The 21,120-nt window shown below is 47.1% G+C and overlaps 1 protein-coding gene across 1 annotated transcript in view; it reads left to right on the forward strand.

Moving 5' to 3' along the window:
* PRKCQ (protein kinase C theta) overlaps positions 1-21,120 on the forward strand; it is a 233,028-nt gene that overhangs the window by 72,115 nt on the left and 139,793 nt on the right. Inside the window, exon 2 of the mRNA XM_073589040.1 lies at positions 3,699-3,827. Within this exon, the coding sequence (XP_073445141.1) occupies positions 3,707-3,827 (121 nt within the window). The 5' untranslated portion in view covers positions 3,699-3,706. The remainder of the gene's footprint in view (positions 1-3,698; positions 3,828-21,120) is intronic.

Raw genomic sequence — 21,120 nt, forward strand, 5'->3', positions numbered from 1 at the left:
ATTCGGACCCTTGGGACACTAAGACAATAGCATTGGGGAGGTGTCGCATGGCAAAGTGGCTGGGACTGGTGGTAGAAAGCCTTGCGGCGGTTCGCCACCTGTATCCAGAATCAAACTACAAGCTTTTTATCTGCGGCTTCACCATTGTTCGCTACTGAAGATTAAAGTTTGGCTCTGTGTGTGAAATTTGTAAGCTGTTTCTATAGGGGTAGTTTGTCCCATCCTCTGTGGATGAAATTTTTAACTGGACTGCCAGTAGCAAGCCACACAGTGGACCACCAGCTCAATCCAAGATCATACTACCAGCTTTTCATCGCCGGCATTTGTAATGTACACAACTGAAGCTGAAATTTTGGAGCTTTGGGTAAAATGTGAAAACATTCTCTGTGGGTAAAATTTGTAAGAAAATTCTGTGGGGGTACCCCACCCCATGCTCTATGGGTGAGATTTGTGAGCTGCTTCTGTGGGGGTACTCTGCCCCATGCTCTGTGGGTGAAATTTTTTATAAGATTATGTAGGGGTATTGTGCCCCATGCTCTGTTGGTGAAATTTGTAAGCTGCTTCTGTGGGGGTACTCTGCCCTATGCGCTGTGGGTGACATTTTTTATAAGATTATGTAGTGGTACTGTGGCTCACACTCTGTGGGTGAAAATTGTAAGCTGCTAATATAGGGGGACTCTGCCCCATGCTCTGTGGGTGACATTTTTTATAAGATTCTGTAGAGGTACTGTGGCCCATTCTCTTTGGGTGAAATATGTAAGATGCTTTTGTGGGGATACTCTGCCCCATGCTCTGTGGGTGAAATTTGTAAGCTGCGTCTGTGAGGGTACTCTGCTCCATGCTCTGTGGGTGAAATGTTTAACAGAACTGGTGATAGTAAGTGTCAGTCTCAGTGAGGGCATCGTTAAAATTTTTATGCTATTCATTTACTTCCTATTTTATCATGATTGCAATTGTGACAGAACCCTTTTAAGTTAGTTTACTATCCACATTTGTTTGCAGGGCAATTGTCCTGCTCTTACTCCCATTTTGCTTCTTTTTACAGCCCCCTAGCCCTTACTCCGACCATTTTACAACCATTTTAGCACTGAAGTTCAGGTCCCCATTAAATTGAATGGGGTTCGGAGCCCGAGGTCAAATTCATGTCAAGTTCAGATCCCAAACCTGTCTTTTTAAAAAGTCCGCCGAAACCCAACGAACATGAACATCCACGGATTTGTTCATCCCTACTTACATGGCTTGTTTTTCTTGGTTCAGTGTTTCTTAATTTGCTTAGTTCACAGTAAAGATGTATAATTCTTACAGAAAATCACAATTTGCCAAAGTTACTAAGGTAAAGGTTACAGGAATACAAAAGGTTCTTTGTGATTTCGCGGAAACCCTCTCGTTCAGTTATGCAGTGTTAAGTTATTGAATGAATAAAAGAACAGGCATGTCACTTCGGCTAATTTCCCACAATAAGTAATTGGTGTGTTTTTGATGCTGCAGGTTTTTCTGAGGCATTTTTGCATCAAATATATGCATTTTAAATAAGTTTCCACATTGAGTTTTGGTGCGTTTTTTATGCTGCATATTTTTAAAAATCCAAGTAACCTATTTTACTTATTGGCTGCAAAAATGGTCCAGAAAATCTGCAACATCAAATCTCACCAAAAGCTCATCGTGGGAACATAGCCTGTTTCTGAGCGTTGATAAAACCTTATTGATAAATTCATGTATGTATTACTTGCTTTTTAATTAGATTTCCATTGCAGAAATACCATTAATACTCTTTTTTTATCAGCAAATTTTCCTCATCTCACTCAAGTCTATGGGTGTAATCCACAAAATAAGCATATGTACTGCAAGAGAAATTTTCGTGATGCAGATTTTTTGCACACGAAAATATGAAGCATCAAAAATCCACCAAATACTCGCAAAAGCCCAGGTTCACACAAGTGTGTAAAATGTGGTCAAAATTTCATCCAGAAAACTCAGATGACTTTTTTCTCACTTGTCATCTATGTGCAGTCCGTATGCCTCGTGTTTTTACAGCAGCTTAAAAAACCACTTACCGTTTCCTACGTAAAGAATTGCAATGTATCCATAACATATTGGATGGTATACTGATGTTTTGTATGGGATTAATTTTTTTTCTGCACATTCATAGACTTGAATTGGAGAGTGACCCAACATATGGAAAAAACTAAGATCGAAAATACATTTGTGTGAACCCATCCTAATAAAGATTGTGCACTCAATTAAATGCATAAAACTCTATTCAGCATAACTATCTCTTTGCCAATAATGTGTAGAGTATCCAGATTTTCCTAATTATTTTCTTTGAAACAATAGTACCTACTGATTCCAGGTCTTTCTGTAGATCTCCACAGGTGGTCCTTGTCTCTTGGACAACTCTTCTGAAAATTCTTTTTGCTCGTCTCTCTGAAATCTTGTGGGGAGCAGCTGGTCATGCCCGGCTATTGGTGTTCTTTCCACTTACTGATTATGGTGCTCAATGGAACCTTCAGTAGTTTAAAAATTGTTTTGTAACCAATGTCATTGTTTTGCAACAATAAGGTTTCACAGGTTTTGAGGCAGCTCACTGATTTTACCCATCATGAGATGTTTCTTGTGTGACACTTTGATAGTGAGATACCTTTTTTACAAGTTATCAGTTGAACCAGCTAATATTACTTTTCACTATGTGGCAGGATTGCTTTCTAATTACTGATAGATTTCAGCTGATGTCATTACTTTCCATTGCTTTTTCCACCTGTCTTTATTTATGTGTTCAATACTTTTTCTCTGTGTCATTTCTCATTATTACACACAACTTAATATATGGATATCTATGATTTGATTTATTTGCCTGTGTGGACTGGATGGATTGTTACTGACATCTTCTCAGAATTTCATGTACTTAGAAAATTGGTGACGTGTTTGGTACTTATTTCACCGGCTATATATATGGTATAACAACATAAAACCATAAAGTCAAACATTTAAAAACTGTTAAAGAAAAAACACAAAAATTGAGCTTGGTTTGAGTTGGCACACACGCAGCATATAAATGCATGTCCACGTGGCCACAAAGCACACAAAACCTACAAAAGACAAAATGAAAAAACCCTGCTATAATTAAATAAATAAAAAGCAAAAGTGCATTTAAATCATACAGAGTTCTTAGTAATACTGTATTTGATCAAACATAGCATAAAAGCCGTCCCACCATCGACAAGGTGACTCTGTGGTCGGGGCGGTCCTACACTGTTGTTGTTGAAAACTGTTGTTTGCTTGACTTAAAAGCTAGGTTTAAACAATAGCTAATTTTCAAACAATAGATTTGTTTCATTATATTACAATAGTGAGTCAGTCGCTGTTATTGACACATAGACATAGACTCCTGACTTTCCTGCTAGCACTTGGCAAGTTTCTGTAACCTTACGCTCACTGTAGTTATATTCATGTCTTGTAGTGTTGGAAATTGATAACAGCAGGTGCTGCTGACATTTGTAAGTTGCCAGACAAATCTGGAAAGACAGAGCTGAAGTTAGTGCAGATGACACATTTGCCAACACATAGACCACTGTATGGCTTCCTGCTATACAGATCATACATTTACTACAAATGCTCATTTTGGGCTCTTCCTGATAGATAAGCAGCTGAAGGAAAGGACGTGTCATTACAAACAACTTTCGTGTCTCACTGTCATACAGGAAAAGCCATGTCTCCGTTTCTACGAATAAGTCTATCCAATTTTGAAGTTGGGCCATACACACCACCAAATGGGGATGCCACGCAGAGACCCTATTGTGCTGTCATAGTGAAAGAAGCTGTGGAGACAGGTATGTGTCTGCTTATATGTTCTTATACGTATTCTGCTAAACAGGACAGAAGGTCTTAACAGACTCTTTAACTTGTGTAATAAGTCCTTGAAGAACATTTACAAAATATGTTGGATCTGCATAATAATAATAATTGAATAATTTCTTAGACATTTCTATTATTTCGTTTCTTTAGATACCAATTCTAAATTGTGAGCAATGTTCTTTAATTCGAACTGACATTAAAGAATTTCTCCACTGAAAACAAGTTATCACCTATCCATGAGATAGGTGATCAATTATTGATCAGTGGGTGTCCAGCTAATGGAATCAGCAGAATGGGAAACTTTTATCTCCGCTTGGGCACTTTTATCCTTTAGAATGTAATAGCCATCGCTCCATTTATTCTTTATCGGGGTGCCACAAAAAGGCGAGCACGTAGCTCGGCAGACCCATAGGGAATGAATGGTTTAGAAGTCAACCATGCCCCTTTCTAAGGTGAATAAAAATACCAGTATAGGTCACAAAGGTTGGACCCCCACCGATCAACTAGTTAATATCTATCCCATGGATAGGAGATAACTTGTTTTCACCGGAGAACCCATTTAAACAGAATTTGCCCCTAGGATTTTGCTACCCCATCTAAGAACTGCATTATGTAGGGCATGAGACCCTGATTCCAGCAATGTGTCACTTACTTTATTAGATGCTATAGTTATTATTATTATTATTATTATTATTTATTTATTTATAAAGCACCATTGGTTTCATGGTGCTGTACATAAGAAGGGGTTACATACGAATTACAGATATCACTTACAGTAAACAAACTAACAATCACAGACTGATATAGAGGGGAGAGAGTACCCTGCCCTTTCAGGCTTACATGCTACAGGATGGTGGGGAAGGAGACAGTAGGTTGGGGGGTTGCAGCAGCTCCAGTGATTATGAGGCGGTAGCTCCAGTAGTGGTGAGGAGGCAGCGGGGATCATTGCAGGCTGTAGGCTATCCTGAAGAGGTGGGTATTCAGGTTCCATCTGAAGGATCCGAGTGTGGATGATAGCCGGACGTGTTGGGGCAGGGAATTCCAGAGGATGGGGGCTATTTGGGAGAAGTCTTGGAGGCGGTTGGGTGAGGAGCAAATAAGTGTGAAGGAGAGAAGGAGGTCTTGGGAGGACCGGAGATTATGTGAGGAGAAGTATCGGGAGATTAGTTCAGAGGTGTATGGAGGAGACAGGTTGTAGATGGCCTTGTAGGTCAGTATTAGTAATTTGAATTGGATACACTGAGGGAATGGGAGCCAGTGAAGAGATTTGAAGAGGGGAGAAGCGGAGGAGTAGCGAGGAGAGAGATTAATTAGTCGGGCTGCAGAGTGGAGGATGGACTGGAGAGGTGCAAGGGTGTTAGCAGGGAGGCAACAGAAAAGGATGTTGCAGTAGTCGAGACGGGAGATGATGAGGGCTTGCACAAGTAGTTTAGTAGATTGAGGATTGAGGAAGGAATGGATTCTGGAGATATTTTTGAGCTGGAGGTGACAGGAGGTGAAGAGAGGAGAGCTTGGATGTGCGGTTTGAAGGACAGGGCAGAGTCAAGGGTTACTCCAAGGCAGCGGACCTCCGTTACGGGGGAAAGCGTGATGTTGTCAATTGTTATAGAAAGGTCGGGTAAGGAAGATCTGTGGGATGGGGGAAAGATGATTAGTTCAGATTTGTCCACATTGAGTTTGAGGAAGCGAGAGGAGAAGAAGGAGGCTATAGCTGATAGACACTCTGGGATTCTGGAGAGCAGAGAGGTGACGTTTGGGCCAGAGAGGTAGATCTGAGTATCATCGGCATAAAGGTGGTACTGGAATCCATGGGACTTTATGAGTTGCCCCAGGCCAAGTGTATGGATTGAGAAGAGTAGGGGTCCTAGAACAGAGCCTTGGGGGACTCCAACAGAGAGAGAGTGGGATGAGGAGGTAGTGTGGGAGTGGGAGACGCTGAATGTGCGGTTGGAAAGGTATGAGGAGATCCAGGATAGGGCGAGGTCTTTGATGCCAATGGAGAAGAGGCTCTCTAGTAGGAGGCAGTGGTCAACTGTGTCAAAAGCAGAGGACAGGTCTAGAAGGAGGAGTGTGGAGTATTGTCCGTTACCTTTGGCTGTAAGTAGTTTGTTGGTAATTTTGGTCAGGGCTGTCTCAGTGGAATGATGGGGGCGGAAGCCAGATTGTAGATTGTCAAAGAGCAAGTTAGATGGGAGGTGGGAGGAAAGTTCTGCATGGACATGCTGCTCCAGGAGTTTAGAAGCGAATGAGAGCAGCGATATTGGGCGATAGCTGGATGTGGCTGTTGGATCGAGGGTTGGCTTTTTAAGGATAGGAGTGATTGTGGCATGTTTGAAAGCAGAAGGGAAGGTACCAGAAGTTAGTGATAGGTTGAAGAGGTGAGTTAGGCATGGGATAAGAGTGGTGGTGATGTTGGGGATGAGGTGGGATGGGATCGGGTCAAGTGCACAAGTGGTGAGGTGTGATTTGGAGAGAAGATGAGCAAGCTCCCCTTCAGTGATGTTAGATAAGGAGGTTATGGGGTTTGGGCATTGGTCTGGTATGCAAAGGGGTTGTGGTGGTTGAGCAATAAAGACTTGCCGTGTTTGGTCTATCTTGTTTTCTCTGGTGTTTGTGTTTGATTTTGAAAGATAGAAGGGGGTAATAATGGGAGGTATGAGCGGTGGGGGTCCAGGGTTGGGAGATATGTCGCCAGCAGTGAGGAGAAGAAGAGAGAGGGAGAGCATGTGGGGGAAGGAGGGTGGGTGGCTTGTTTTGTATTTTATTAGGAGAGCTCTGAGGTTGAGGAGCAGTTCAGCAGAGGAGGTCAGGTGGGGAGGCAAGAGGGAAGGAGAGATTACTATTTGGTTAGCGGGTGCTGGGGTTTGCGGATAGCGAAGGAGAGTGAGGATTAATGGAGCCAAAACTGTTAGAGCATATGTCAGCATGGTGAGAGTAATTTAGAAGGCAAAAGAAATGTAGTACATCTAAATGCAGTGGTTAGTCATACCTTCAGGTCACTTCAGGCTCATTTCAGGCATATTTCAGAATTTAGGCTAGCTTCACACTAGCGTTTTGGCCCGCACCGCATGGCCGCCGTTAAGCCCCGCCCCCTGCTGCGCCCCCTCTGGTCATCTCCTCCTAGTATCGCACATTGCTGCATGCGATCTGCACATCCTATCTTTAGCATAGGGTGCGCAGACCTGCGCTGGCCATGCGCTAGTAAGATTTTGCGTGCGCTGCGCCCTTTTAAATACTGAGGGACAGTCCCCTGTCACTGTAACCCCGCCCCCCATGACCAACGGTTTCTAAAGCCCTAAGCTGTTGTCAAGTCCTTTGCTCACACTCCTCCCTGCCATCTAATGGTCAACCCAAGGTACTGCACGTCCACTACACTTTCCTAGCTGTTTCCCCACTGTAATAACTGACACCTACCTACACTGTGCAAACCTTTCCTTCTTCACTCTGACTAGGCTATCCATCTGTCAGGTCACCTTCCCTACACTCCTCCTTTCTTTGTCCATTGTCGTCCTCGACAATCGTCATCCCTGCCTTCGTCGTCCTGAAGCTTCACCTACACTCTGTTGTCGGACCAGCTGTTGGGCCAAACCCACTACCTGCGGGGGGCCGAACCATGCTGGGAGCACCATGCTCTGAGCAGCCTACTGCTACTCACCAGCGCGCACGCCACATGACAACGTCTTTCAAATTGGGCTAGGTACACCCATATTCTCTCTATGGCGTGTACCTTCCCCTACTCTCCCCTACTGTCAACTTCCACTATTCGGTACGCCATGATCGAGGTCTCTTACCTTCCAGATCATTACCAGTGCCTGCTTTCCTCCTTCAGGGGTGTCCGTGGTGTTGGGGACCTGACCTAGGACGGCTGTCTCTCTCACATCTTCCAACTCATTTTCCCTTCTTTCAATTACATGTCATGGTCGGCGTCCCGGTCTTCCAGACCTCCTCAACTCTTAGATCCCTACCGGATCTCACACTTTCCTTTGGTCCCGCAGACCTTCCCTTACCCAGACCTGTTGCATTTTACTTTGGCATATTATACATTAAACAACTTTATAATAGCACAAGTACCCATTTTTATATTTTTTTTTCGTTTTCTTTTGCTCATTTTAAAACCAACATATAACAACATAACATTGCAGATCCCCTTTCGTCCTCCCCCCTTCCTTGGACCAGGACACTCCTCCGCTTTTCCGTATCCCCGTTCTGTCAGGCAAACATATTTACTGTACGTATACTTTCCATACAAGGAACATAGAAAGAAGAAAGAAAGAGAGAAAAATAGTTGCATCAGATAAACAACAACAATTTTTTTTTTTCAAACGCAACTGTCCTTATAACCTGCACAACGCTGCTGCAAACTCCTGACAGTTCAATTCGCCTTCTAGCGGTCAGTAGTGAGGGACCCCACAGCCGTGGAGTTCTGGGAATACTGATGGTGTCCATTCAAGTCCTCTTTACGGGGGTTCGCTTCCTTCGGGCTCCGCTGGCACTGCCACCGCCTAATACCCGCGGGGGCAGTATTCTTTATAGTAGAAAACCAAGTTCCCTTCCTTAAGCGCCCGACCATGCCGTATGGAGGCCACATTCACGTATACCTTCTGGCCGGTCGTGTCACGGATGAAGCCGTACCCCCTGTCGACGTTGGTGTATACCAGCCGTCCCCGTGATCTCTGCACCGTCATGCCAGCCTCCCCCTTTGAGTGGAGCAGGCTCCATACCTCCTGCTCCCGAACTTTCTTTTGTTTGATCACCTCCGCGACCCAAACGGAGGGTGCCGTGCCAGTCCCAGAGTCCGGTGGGCGGGACTTCGCTGTAAAAGTGCGTGGGGCAGAGGCGGCCGATGATATCTGCGGCCCAGCAGCTGCTGGGGCCAGGTGGCAAATGGGGACAGCCGGGTCCTTGAGGGCTGGAGTCACAGGGCCTGTCAAACAGGCCGCAGCCGGTTCTAACGCTGGCATAACCGCGGCCGCAGGGTAGGCCGCATCCAAAGCTTCCAGCAGAGCCAGAGTGACGGCCAGTTCTGGTGATGGAGCTTTTTCCGTCTGAGGGAGCACAGCCGTGTCTTCTGCAAACGAGCTCCGCCCTGATGACTCCGGGTGGGATGGCTCAGGGACGGGGGCAGGGCCCTCGCTCGACTCCGCATATACCATAGGGCCCTCTGCAGCCAGACCTTCCGGTACGCTGGAGACTGCTTGCTGTGGCAGAATGATAGGGGCCGCTTGTGAAGCCGCCGGCAGAGCCGGGGGAATTCTCACCTTCCCCGGCGCCACGGTCTCCATCACGTCACCACGCGGCTCATCCCGCAGTCTCCGCTCTCCAACTTGGTGTTCAGCGGGCCTAGCCTCCAGGCTCAGGAGCTCCATGGGGAAGTTCTCCGCCGGTATCAATGGCGGCCGCTCCTTCTGGCTCTGCACAGGCTCCGCTTCTTGTCCAGGGACCCGAGGATGACGTGTTCTGGCGCAGTCCATTCTCTCGCCGCCATCGCCACTCCAGGCGGCCGATGCCCCGACACCCACAGCGTCTCATACCGACCGGTGGGCAGCAATCAAATGACGCCAAGCAGCCGCACCCCAGCTTTCCCTTGGGGTCACTCCCTCTGTGGGGTGGGGCGTCAGTAGGCCTTTCCACCCATCTGCCAGGGTCCAGTACATGGGAGCGTCGGCCTCCGGGCACATACTGCTGTCCACAGGGATACGTTGGAGGGGGTCCCAGTCCATTCAACACGACTGCAAACACCCGGACCTCTCCCCTGCACTGTAGTAATGCCGCCATCTTGCGCAGCACCTGATACCGCCCCGGATCTTCTGTCAGCACCACGGAGTCACCACAGCGCTCCCAATTTGTAATCCACAGGTAAGCCAATTGTAATCCACAGGTATTTATTATCCATGCAGCACAGTCCAAGTCCTTCTCCATCCTTTAAGGCAGACCTGCCGCAGAAGATGATGTATTAGCGGCGGCGATCCTGCCGACTACACCAAGTGTAGAGTTGGTGGGCCGGGCTGGGGGGGTGGTCCCTCTTCTTACCGCGCAGAGACGAAACAGAGACAAGATGGAGGCAAGATCAGGGTACAACAGGTCCAAGTTTATTCACGCTCGCCATCCGCCTGACGGCCTCAAAAGCACACTGTACTTTCTTCACCTCACAGCCCTCCGTTTCCAGAGCCACTTCTCACACCGTACTTTACACTAGGGACGTGTCTGCACACACCATCCCCTCCTCACTCGTCGACGCTCCTGACAGGTCCGTCACTTTGGCCGCCTTAGGCCCGTAAACCAACAGCGCTTCCACTGATCAGTCGTCGTGTCAAATATGGTGTCTCACACCCAGTGCCTCGTCCCTTCTGCGGTTCTTCCTGTCAGGACCACCCCCCTGACGTTCTCTCTCCTCAGTCCCCTTGGTTTAGATTCTCCTCACAGCGCACAGACTGTCGCAGTCCTCCTGTCACTGGAGCTCCCCCTGGGGACTGGAACCTTCTGGAACCCTCCCTCAGTATTTATAGCTCTCCCAGTCCCCTGTCACTGTAACCCCGTCCCCCATGACCAACGGTTTCTAAAGCCCTAAGCTGTTGTCAAGTCCTTCGCTCACACTCCTCCCTGCCATCTAATGGTCAACCCAAGGTACTGTACGTCCACTACACTTTCCTAGCTGTTTCCCCACTGTAATAACTGACACCTACCTACACTGTGCAAACCTTTCCTTCTTCACTCTGACTAGGCCGTCCGTCCGTCAAGTCACCTTCCCTACACAATCAAGGAAATAATGTGAGAAAGCAGCTACAACACATACCAGTGATAGAGAGATACAAGGTGATTGGGGGTTCAGGAAAGATGGGTGATGATGGTATTGCAGCAGCCAGAACACATACCAGTGATAGTTACAGGGTGATTGGGGGTTCAGGAAAGATGGGTGATGATGGTATTGCAGCAGCCAGAACACATACCAGTGATAGAGAGATACAGGGTGATTGGGGGTTCAGGAAAGATGGGTGATGATGGTATTGCAGCAGCCAGAACACATACCAGTGATAGAGAGAAACAGGGTGATTGGGGGTTCAGGAAAGATGGGTGATGATGGTATTGCAGCAGCCAGAACACATACCAGTGATAGATACAGGGTGATTGGGGGTTCAGGAAAGATGGGTGATGATGGTATTGCAGCAGCCGGAACACATACCAGTGATAGAGAGATACAGGGTGATTGGGGGGTTCAGGAAAGATGGGTGATGATGGTATTGCAGCAGCCAGAAAACATACCAGTGATAGAGAGAAACAGGGTGATTGGGGGTTCAGGAAAGATGGGTGATGATGGTATTGCAGCAGCCAGAACACATACCAGTGATAGAGAGATACAGGGTGACTGGGGGTTCAGGAAAGATGGGTGATGATGGTATTGCAGCAGCCAGAACACATACCAGTGATAGAGAGATACAGGGTGATTGGGGGTTCAGAAAAGATGGGTGATGATGGTATTGCAGCAGCCAGAACACATACCAGTGATAGATACAGGGTGATTGGGGGTTCAGGAAAGATGGGTGATGATGGTTTTGCAGCAGCCAGAACACATACCAGTGATAGAGAGATACAGGGTGATTGGGGGGTTCAGGAAAGAAGGGTGATGATGGTATTGCAGCAGCCAGAAAACATACCAGTGATAGAGAGAAACAGGGTGATTGGGGGTTCAGGAAAGATGGGTGATGATGGTTTTGCAGCAGCCAGAACACATAACAGTGATAGATACAGGGTGATTGGGGGTTCAGGAAAGATAGGTGATGATGGTATTGCAGCAGCCAGAACACATACCAGTGATAGAGAGATACAGGGTGACTGGGGGTTCAGGAAAGATGGGTGATGATGGTATTGCAGCAGCCAGAACACATACCAGTGATAGAGAGATACTGGGTGATTGGGGGTTCAGAAAAGATGGGTGATGATGGTATTGCAGCAGCCAGAACACATACCAGTGATAGAGAGATACAGGGTGATTGGGGGTTCAGGAAAGATGGGTGATTTTAGATAGTTTTGATGAAATCACTATTTATCTGCTGTAGATCTACTAATTCTGTGAAAGAACAGCTATGTATAAGCTCTCTGTATACTGTGTATAGGCAGAAAGATATCAATCAATGTGAGGTTACGCAGAGCTCATGAATATGGAGAAGTACGTGGCAGCAGATTTATTAGTTTTCTAGGGATAATCTCCTGCTGAGGAAACAGTGATTTTAACAAGACTACAGCAAGCAGCCTATTAGGTGACACACCGCTGGAATCAGGTTCTATGTCTCTACATAATGCTGCTCTGATATTAGGTAGAGAAAAAAACCTGGTGACAGATTGCTTTTAACTTCCTTTTGTCCATTTAATATCTGAAGCTTTTATGTGCAGGTGTATTTGGTTCAAATGGAAAATTGTAGATCCTGTTGGACCATTTATTTATTGTAGTTTATTTATTGGTTTGCTAGTTATTCATTGTTATTGTTTTCAATTGAACCTGTCATGTAACTGTGGTTCATGCAGAAAAATAAAGATTACATTTTGCAAACAGTTAAACACAATATTGTAGCCATTTTCATTTAATGGGGTTTATTAACACCTTCACCACCTTGGGATTTTCCGTTTTTGCGCTTTTGTTTTTTTGCTCCCCTTCTTCCCAGAGCCATAGCTTTTTTCTTTTCCATCAATATGGCCGTATGAGGCCTTCTTTTTTTGCAGGACGAGTTATACTTTTGAAATACACTGTTCCAAGTGCTGTACAATTGCAAAAAAAGTGCAATTCCACAATTGTTTTTCTATTATGTTCACTAAATCTTAAAACTGACCTGCCATTATGATTCTCCAGGTCATAACGTGTTCGCAGATACCAAATATGTATAGGTTATTTTTTGTTTAAGTGGTAACAATTAGAGTTGAGCGAAACGGGTCGAAAAATTTCAAAAGTCGCCGACTTTTGGTAAAGTCGGGTTTCATGAAACGAAACCCGACCCTAGGGTGAGGTCGGCCACGAGCTCGGCGACTTTAGCGCCAAAGTCGCGTTTCAAAAGTTTGTTTTCCGCCCTTTTTCAGCCAATCAGGATCCACGGACACTGTGGGCAACGTGATGACATAGGCAGGGGTCACCACCATCTTTCAGAAGGGCATGCAAGTGATTGGCTTGCTTTGGGGGCGTCACAGGGGGTATAAAGGGGCGTGCACGCCGACCTCCATGTTACTCATGCTGATCTCAGAATAGGGAGAGCTGCTGCTGCTGATTCTGTAGGGAGAGCATTAGGCAGGGAAGAAGACACCAAAAACTGCTTCTGCTGCTAGCGATTTTGCCTGTACAACACACCAGTCACTGTGTGTGCAGTGCAAGTGGAGGCTATATTTTGCTGGATCAGCTGTGTTGGTTGTTAGGCTGCCTTATAAGGCTTCCTGATAGCTGCATTGCTGTTTTCCCACTGCTCTGCAAACTGCTTTTTTAAAAGCAATCCAAATTTTTTTTTTTGTCCTGGTGAGGTACTGAGCGTGCATTTTTTCACACCATACAGCGGTGTACGCTCCTAACACAGTACCGTGTAACGGCTGTTATCACGGCCACAGTGAAGCTCTCTGTGTGTGACTCTGTAAGGATAAGTCGAGGACATGTTCCATTCTTACAGACCTCCACCTTCTAGTTTTGTCTGGTTTTCAAACAGTTAAGTATATTTGCTGTTTGATCACATTCAAAACGATAGAGAGACAGCGTGTGTCAGTCCGTATACTTAAAAAACACGGAGCTTGACAATTTTATGGTCACCGTAAGCGGTGTACGTGCACGCTCCTCTCTCAGTACCGTGTAACGGCTGTTATCACGGCCACAGTGAAGCTATCTGTGTGTGACTCTGTAAGGATAAGTTGAGGACTTGTTCCGTTCTTACAGACCTACACTCTAGGGAGATTGCTATTCTGCCCAATTCTATATACACCTTGTAGTTTGTCAACCACTAGCCAATTTCTGCCTGTGACATAGCGGTGTGATATTCACTGGGCCTCACACAATCCAACAGTGTCCACAAGTGTGTTCAGAAATTCTACATCTCCCCTGTCCTATAGTGACATTTTTCACACCTGCGACATTGAGCCTGTGACATAGCGGTGTGATATTCACTGGGCCTCACACAACCCAACAGTGTCCACAAGTGTGTTCAGAAATTCTACATCTCCCCTGTCCTATAGTGAAATTTTTCACACCAGCGACATTGAGCCTGTGACATAGCGGTGTGATATTCACTGGGCCTCACACAATCCAACAGTGTCCACAAGTGTGTTCAGAAATTCTACATCTCCCCTGTCCTATAGTGACATTTTTCACACCTGCGACATTGAGCCTGTGACATAGTGGTGTGATATTCACTGGGCCTCACACAATCCAACAGTGTCCACAAGTGTGTTCAGAAATTCTACATCTCCCCTGTCCTATAGTGACATTTTTCACACCTGCGACATTGAGCCTGTGACATAGCGGTGTGATATTCACTGGGCCTCATACAATCCAACAGTGTCCACAAGTGTGTTCAGAAATTCTACATCTCCCCTGTCCTATAGTGACATTTTTCACACCTGCGACATTGAGCCTGTGACATAGCGGTGTGATATTCACTGGGCCTCACACAATCCAACAGTGTCCACAAGTGTGTTCAGAAATTCTACATCTCCCCTGTCCTATAGTGACATTTTTCACACCTGCGACATTGAGACTGTGACATAGCGGTGTGATATTCACTGGGCCTCACACAATCCAACAGTGTCCACAAGTGTGTTCAGAAATTTTACATCTCCCCTGTCCTATAGTGACATTTTTCACACCTACGACATTGAGCCTGTGACATAGCGGTGTGATATTCACTGGGCCTCACACAATCCAACAGTGTCCACAAGTGTGTTCAGAAATTCTACATCTCCCCTGTCCTATTGTGACATTTTTCACACCAGCGACATTGAGCCTGTGACATAGCGGTGTGATATTCACTGGGCCTCACACAACCCAACAGTGTCCACAAGTGTGTTCAGAAATTCTACATCTCCCCTGTCCTATATACACCTTGTACCTTGTTTTACATTACTATATAGTTTGTGGGATTTTGTGTACATTTTTACCAAAAATGAGGAAGGCTGGTGGAAGAGGCCGTGGAATTGGGCGGGGGTTGCCAGCTCGTAATTATGGTGTTGGTGGTGGATCTGATGGTAGTGGCAAAAGCAAAATAGGACAGAATGCAGGAGGTGTTGAGCCTGCGTCATCGTCTGGCTCCACAAGGCCTCGAAGGCCTAGTTTTCTAGGAGTTGGCAAACCGCTTTTAAAGCCAGAGCTTCAGGAAAAAGTTTTGGCTTACATTGCTGACTCAGCCTCCAGTTCTATCGCCTCCTCTTCTGAAGTTGTAAAAAATAAAAGCACTGAGTCGTCATTGGAGGCTCATGTTCATGAACCACACCTTTCCTTGTGTCCTTCACCCCAACCAAGATTGAAGGATGATGCAGGCCATACTACTGATTACTCCATGGAGCTGTTTTCACATACCATGCCTGGGTTATCAAGTGAAATGGTGAATTACCCAGGCCAAGATGAATCTGACATGGAGTGCACTGATGCACAGCCACTGATAGATGATTCTGCTGGTACATTCACTCAGAGCACTACATTGTCCTCACAGTGTAATGAGCCAGATTCTGACCCTGATGAGACTCAGGTGCCCCTTCCCGCATACTATACCACCATACACGGTGACACAGAGGAAGGTGCACATGACATTGAAGAGGAGGTGATGGATGACCCAGTTGTTGACCCAGATTGGCATCCATTGGGGGAAGAGGGTGCTGCTTCCAATAGCTCAGATGAGGAGGAGGAGCATCCACAGCAGACATCGACATCGCAACAGCTGTTATCTGGCAGGCCCGGAGCACTCCAAAGACAGGTTCCAAAAATCAAAAGAGTTGCTGGACAGCTTGTCCAGACGGTCAAAATAGCACAGCGTGCTAGGCCGCAAAATGTCTTCCAAAGTAGGAAGAGTGCAGTGTGGCACTTTTTTGAACAAAATCTTCATGATCAGGCCAAGGTTATCTGTAAGAAGTGCGCAAAGACCTTTAGCCGAGGGAAAAATCTGAAAAATTTGAATACCAGTTGCATGCTTAGACATTTAACCAGCATGCACACAACACCAAACCTCAGCTACCACATGTGCAACTGATCGCAAAGAAGGTAGTCAGCAACGCTACATTGTTTCCCCCACTGTAAGCCCACCGGTTAGCACAGCAGCAAATGTTGAGGTGTCGTTGCAAGGCCAAAGCAGTCAGGGAATCCCACTGTTATATCAATGAAAGACTGAATCTAGGCCATCAGAAAGAACACCAACTCCATCACCATCATCAACCCTCTCTCGGTCCGCCCTGTCCACTGCTAGTTCCACCATATGCAGCTCTCAAGTCCAGCTCACCCTCCCAGAGACTATGAGTAGGTCAAGAAAGTACTCAGTCTCTCATCCGCGTACACTGGGCTTGAACGCCCACATTGCCAAACTAATCTCGTTAGAGATGATGCCCTATCGGTTGGTGGAAAGCGCAGGCCTATACAATACCACGCTATGACCTACCCAGTCGCCACCTCTTCTCTCGCAAAGCCATCCCAGCCCTCCACTATCATGTGAAAGACCGCATTGTCCATGCACTCAAGCAGTCAGTGAGTGGAAAGGTGCACCTCACAACAGATGTATGGTCCAGTCGGCATGGCCAGGGCCGTTACGTGTCCATCACTGCGCACTGGGTTAATGTGGTGGATGCAGGGTCCACAGGGGACAGCGGTGGTGGGACAGTGCTGCCTAGCCCACGGTATAGGAAACAGTTGGCTGTAGGCGTTCGACCCTCCTCCTCCTCCAGAAGCGAAAGCTCGTCCACAGTGCGCAGTCGTACGAGCACTCCATCTGCAGCTGCCACTGTTGCACACGAGGTGTCCCCTTATCGAGCAGCTAGTGGAAAGCGTCAGTAGGCTGTGTTGCAGATGATGTGTTTGGGCGGCAGACACACCGCGGAGGTGCTGGCCGAGTACTTTCAGTGACAAACTGAGTCATGGCTGGGCAGTATACATCTTGAGGCAGGCAAGGTAGATAGTGATAACGGCCGTAATTTTGTGGCAGCCATAGCCCTTTCAAAACTCAGCCACATACCTTGCTTGGCTCACACCTTGAACCTGGTGGTGCAGTGCTTCCTCAACAATTATCCGGAGTTAACAGCCCTGCTCCAGAAGGTGCGAAGACTGTGCGCGCACATCCGCCGGTCGCCTGTACACTCCATTCGTATGCAGAAGCTGCAGCGATTGCTCCACCTTCCCAACCACCGCCTCATTATCGACATTGCAACAAGGTGGAACTCCACCCTGCACATGGTTGAGCGGCTGTGCGAACAGAGGCAGGCCATAATGCATTTGTGAGAGGATACACGGCCAGGCACTTTGAGAGCAGACATGGAGTTGACAGGTGTGCAGTGGTCGAAGCTGAAAGACCTCTGTAAAGTCCTTCAGTGTTTTGAGGAATGCACACGGCTGGTAAGCGCAGACCACGCCATCCTAAGCATGAGCATCCCACTTATGCATCTGCTCATGCAAACTTTGACGCACCTTAAAGAGCAGGTGTCTGCAGCCAATGTTGACGAGGAGGAAGAGGAGGAGGGAATCCTTGATGACATTCAGCCATTGTCTGCTCAGGGACCTCTCCTGGACGAGGTGGAGGAAGAAGAGGAGGAGGATGATGATGGGGATGATTACTTAGGGGAGGAGGATGCATCTCGTGGGGCAAGTGAAAATGTTGGCGTGGCAAGGTCTGGTACAGGGTTTGTGCGTGACTGGAGGGATGTGGATTTGCCAGAAAGTGCTCCTCCAACCAGCACTCGCAGTGCATCATTGAAACCGGGAACATTGACCCACATGTCAGATTATGCCTTGCAGATCCTAAAAAGGGACCCCCGCATTGCCAAAATGATGAACGATGACGACTACTTGTTGGCCAGCATCGTGGATCCACGCTATAAAGGCAAATTGCAAAACATCATGCCACAGGAGAACCTTGACCTAATAATTGTTTGAGGCATTCCCAGCACACAGCAGCGGTGATGGTTCTCACACGAGCCGTACGGGCCGGGGGCAGCTTGGCAGAGGTGTTCGTGGTGCACACAGCAGAAGTGGCGTTGGAGACAGGGGTTTCATGACAATGTTGTGGACTGATTTTTCAAGTACCGCTCACACAACTGGTAATACTGCATCGATGGAAAGTGACAGGAAACAGCAGTTGTCAACTATGGTTACGAACTACTTTTCCTCCCATATCGATGTTCTCCCGCACAGGTCATTCCCCTTTGACTATTGGGCCGCTAAACTGGACACCTGGCCTGAATTGGCACAATATGGCTCGCTTGCCCAGCTGCAAGTGTGCTATCGGATAGAGTCTTCAATGCAGCTGGATCAATCCTGACAGAAAAAAGGACCCGTCTGTCAACCCAAAATGTGGATGATCTAACCGTCATTAAAATGAACCATGCATGGGTTTCCAAGGATTTTGTCCCACCTTCCCTTGATGCCACATAGGTTGCCAGAAAAATGGCTTGCTTTGGTCCTCCTCCTATTCCGTGAACTTGACCTATTTCGCCTTTTGCAGCAGCTGAATGTCCCACATCAACATATGCCACTTTGTAAACAGCCCTAACTGGACTGCCCCCCCATGGCCGGGGTCACCACCTAGCGCACGAAACCGTGCGAGTGCCGTTGCCCTGGACAGGTGGGTAGGCCGACTCTTGGGCGCGGGAACTGGCACAGGGTCCCTCATAGTGCAATCAAGTGTCTCTGACGGTGGTGGTGCACACCCGCCGTCAGACACACCGCCGTACTATGAGGGGCCCAGTGCCAGTACCGACGCCCACGAGTGTGCCCCCCTTGCTTGGGCAGGGCCCCAGCATTTGCAATGTTTACCTCTCCCTGCTCCTCCGCTGTGTAGTCTGGGCTGTCAAATCCTTCACTGGGAGTGCCACTACAAATTGATTAAACTGAAAGATGATAGTTAAGATGTAGCTATGCCCTGTCCTGCTGGCCGGGCTCTAGCTCCAGATGATCAATGGCTTCCATTTCTTATGGACGTCGACTCACAATGACATGCAGTGGTGGTTTATCATCAGCTTTCACAGTTTTCCTACTCACAAACGTGTGACATTCCGGCGCACATTTTAAAATGTGCCCTCTCATGCCAATCAAATAGAATCGCCTACGGCCTGTGGCTTCTGTCTTTTGCACTCCAAAGTTACGTGACAGATCATTATAGCCAGTGAGCACCATGTTTACATCGCTCCCTGTAATAAAAATTTGATTGAGATGAGTAACAGTGATGGAATCAACGGAAGTGTGATACAGCAAGACTTTAGTCACAAAAAAATGTTTTCACTGTCTCAACACACAAATTAATTGAGGGTCAGCATCGCCTATGAGAATTGTGATGGAAGTTTTTCCCGTGAATAGTAATTCCTAGATTTCTGCAATCACTAGCCTTTATGTCAGTAATTGTATGCATCTCATTTCCTATTGCGGAGAGGCTGGACTGTATTACTGAGACAGAAATATATATGAAGATTTAAAAATAACACCAAAAGTATATAGTTGTATACGCCTCAAATGAATTTCCTTTTTTCCACTTTTTAGATTGCTGTGTAATCCATACTGAGAACACGGAGATTTTACATGTTTAAACTATGCTATACTGTATATACCTGCTATCCAGTGATAAAGTACCCTTTCTCAACTTTGTACAATCTGGTCAAATCCATACTGGGCCTGAGAACATCTGAGTCTGCCTCCTTATCTATAGACATATATTTTTAATGTGTAAACTAGGCTACATATATACGTGTTATCCGGTGAAACTGTACCCTTTATCAACTTTGTACAATGTTGTTGAATCCATACTGGGCCTGAGAACGGCTGCCGAGCTGTTAAGCAAGCTACAGCACCTGTGGTTTGGACACATAATTTTTTTCAGGAATGACGGTTAGGCCTAACTCCGGAATTACGGTTGACCTGAACTTACTGGGAAATCATCGTTCGCGGGGAATAATCTGAATCCCAGATCCCCATCACTAACGGAGTTCAGCTGGTCCTTTCAGTGTAGCGTGCATGCAGCCCTGGACATGTACGGGAATGCTAGACCTGTTATTGCTCGATCTCACGTGCCAGAGCCTCGCTTATCCCTCTAGTAAGCTTGACGCGTACTGCGGGGGCATGCCGGAGTCTCGGTTGTTAACGGAATAAAGCTGAGAAATCGCTGGCACAACTACAAACACACATACCACACCACACACAGAATCGACAAAGCTTTCAACGTGTGCATCTTTTCTTTAGGTGGCATGGTTGTGGTTTCCCTGGTGGAGTCCAATTAAGCCACATGCTCCACTCCTGGTGGTGCCCTTTTGGACATTCCTTTAAGGTTCAGCTTTGCAATCATACTGCCCCCGGAAACCAAAAACTTTGCCTTCATGGACGCTGTTTGGAGGTTCGTGGGAATAGCGCCGCCCGATCAGTAGTCGGCATATGGGTCGCCCTCCCAGGGCTGTGGGGTACTCGGTACCGGGTCGGTGTCAGTGGGATGTGTCACAGCAGCGGTGACCCGGATGGTGGCCCTGGGCGCCCATGTAAATGGCGTGGTATAATGGTAAAGAGTTTATATAGATAGTTTGACGCCACCTAGTGGTGTTCGGCAACATAGATGTTAGGACGACACTGCATGCAGATCCTCTGGGACTGATGGTGTTGTGCAGCAAAGATGGTGAAGCTCCCCACAGGTGGAGCTGGAGTCCCAGGGAAGTGTAGATGTAGTGATGGTGGGAAAGGCACAGGCGGTGTAGGTGCTGGTACCCAGATGTAGCGGTTCTGGAATAACTGTAGGACACCAGAGCGTGCAGTTCCAAAGCTTTACTCACAGTCTGCAGGTTACACAGATGCCTGTCTCCATGCTGTGTCCTCCGGGTCAGGACCTCAGCCAACCTCCGGGACCAAAATGGAAAGCTCCCTTCCAACACTCCGCCAACATGTACCTTCCTGAACGTCTCCTTTCTAGCGCTTGTGGGGGAAGCACTCACAGGACCGTGGTTCACTGAAGCGCCTCCTGTCTAACAGATGTTCCTCAGACTTTACTTGTATGGCAGACAGCTGTAGCCTTTTCCTTCTGGCTCCTACATGTCGATGCTGAGGCCTCCGAGCCTTAGTTGGGTACAGAGCATTTATAG

Source organism: Dendrobates tinctorius, unplaced genomic scaffold (assembly GCF_039654945.1).
Source record: "Dendrobates tinctorius isolate UK_male_01 unplaced genomic scaffold, ASM3965494v1 ptg000105l, whole genome shotgun sequence".
In the NCBI taxonomy this organism is placed as follows: Eukaryota; Metazoa; Chordata; class Amphibia; order Anura; family Dendrobatidae; genus Dendrobates; species Dendrobates tinctorius.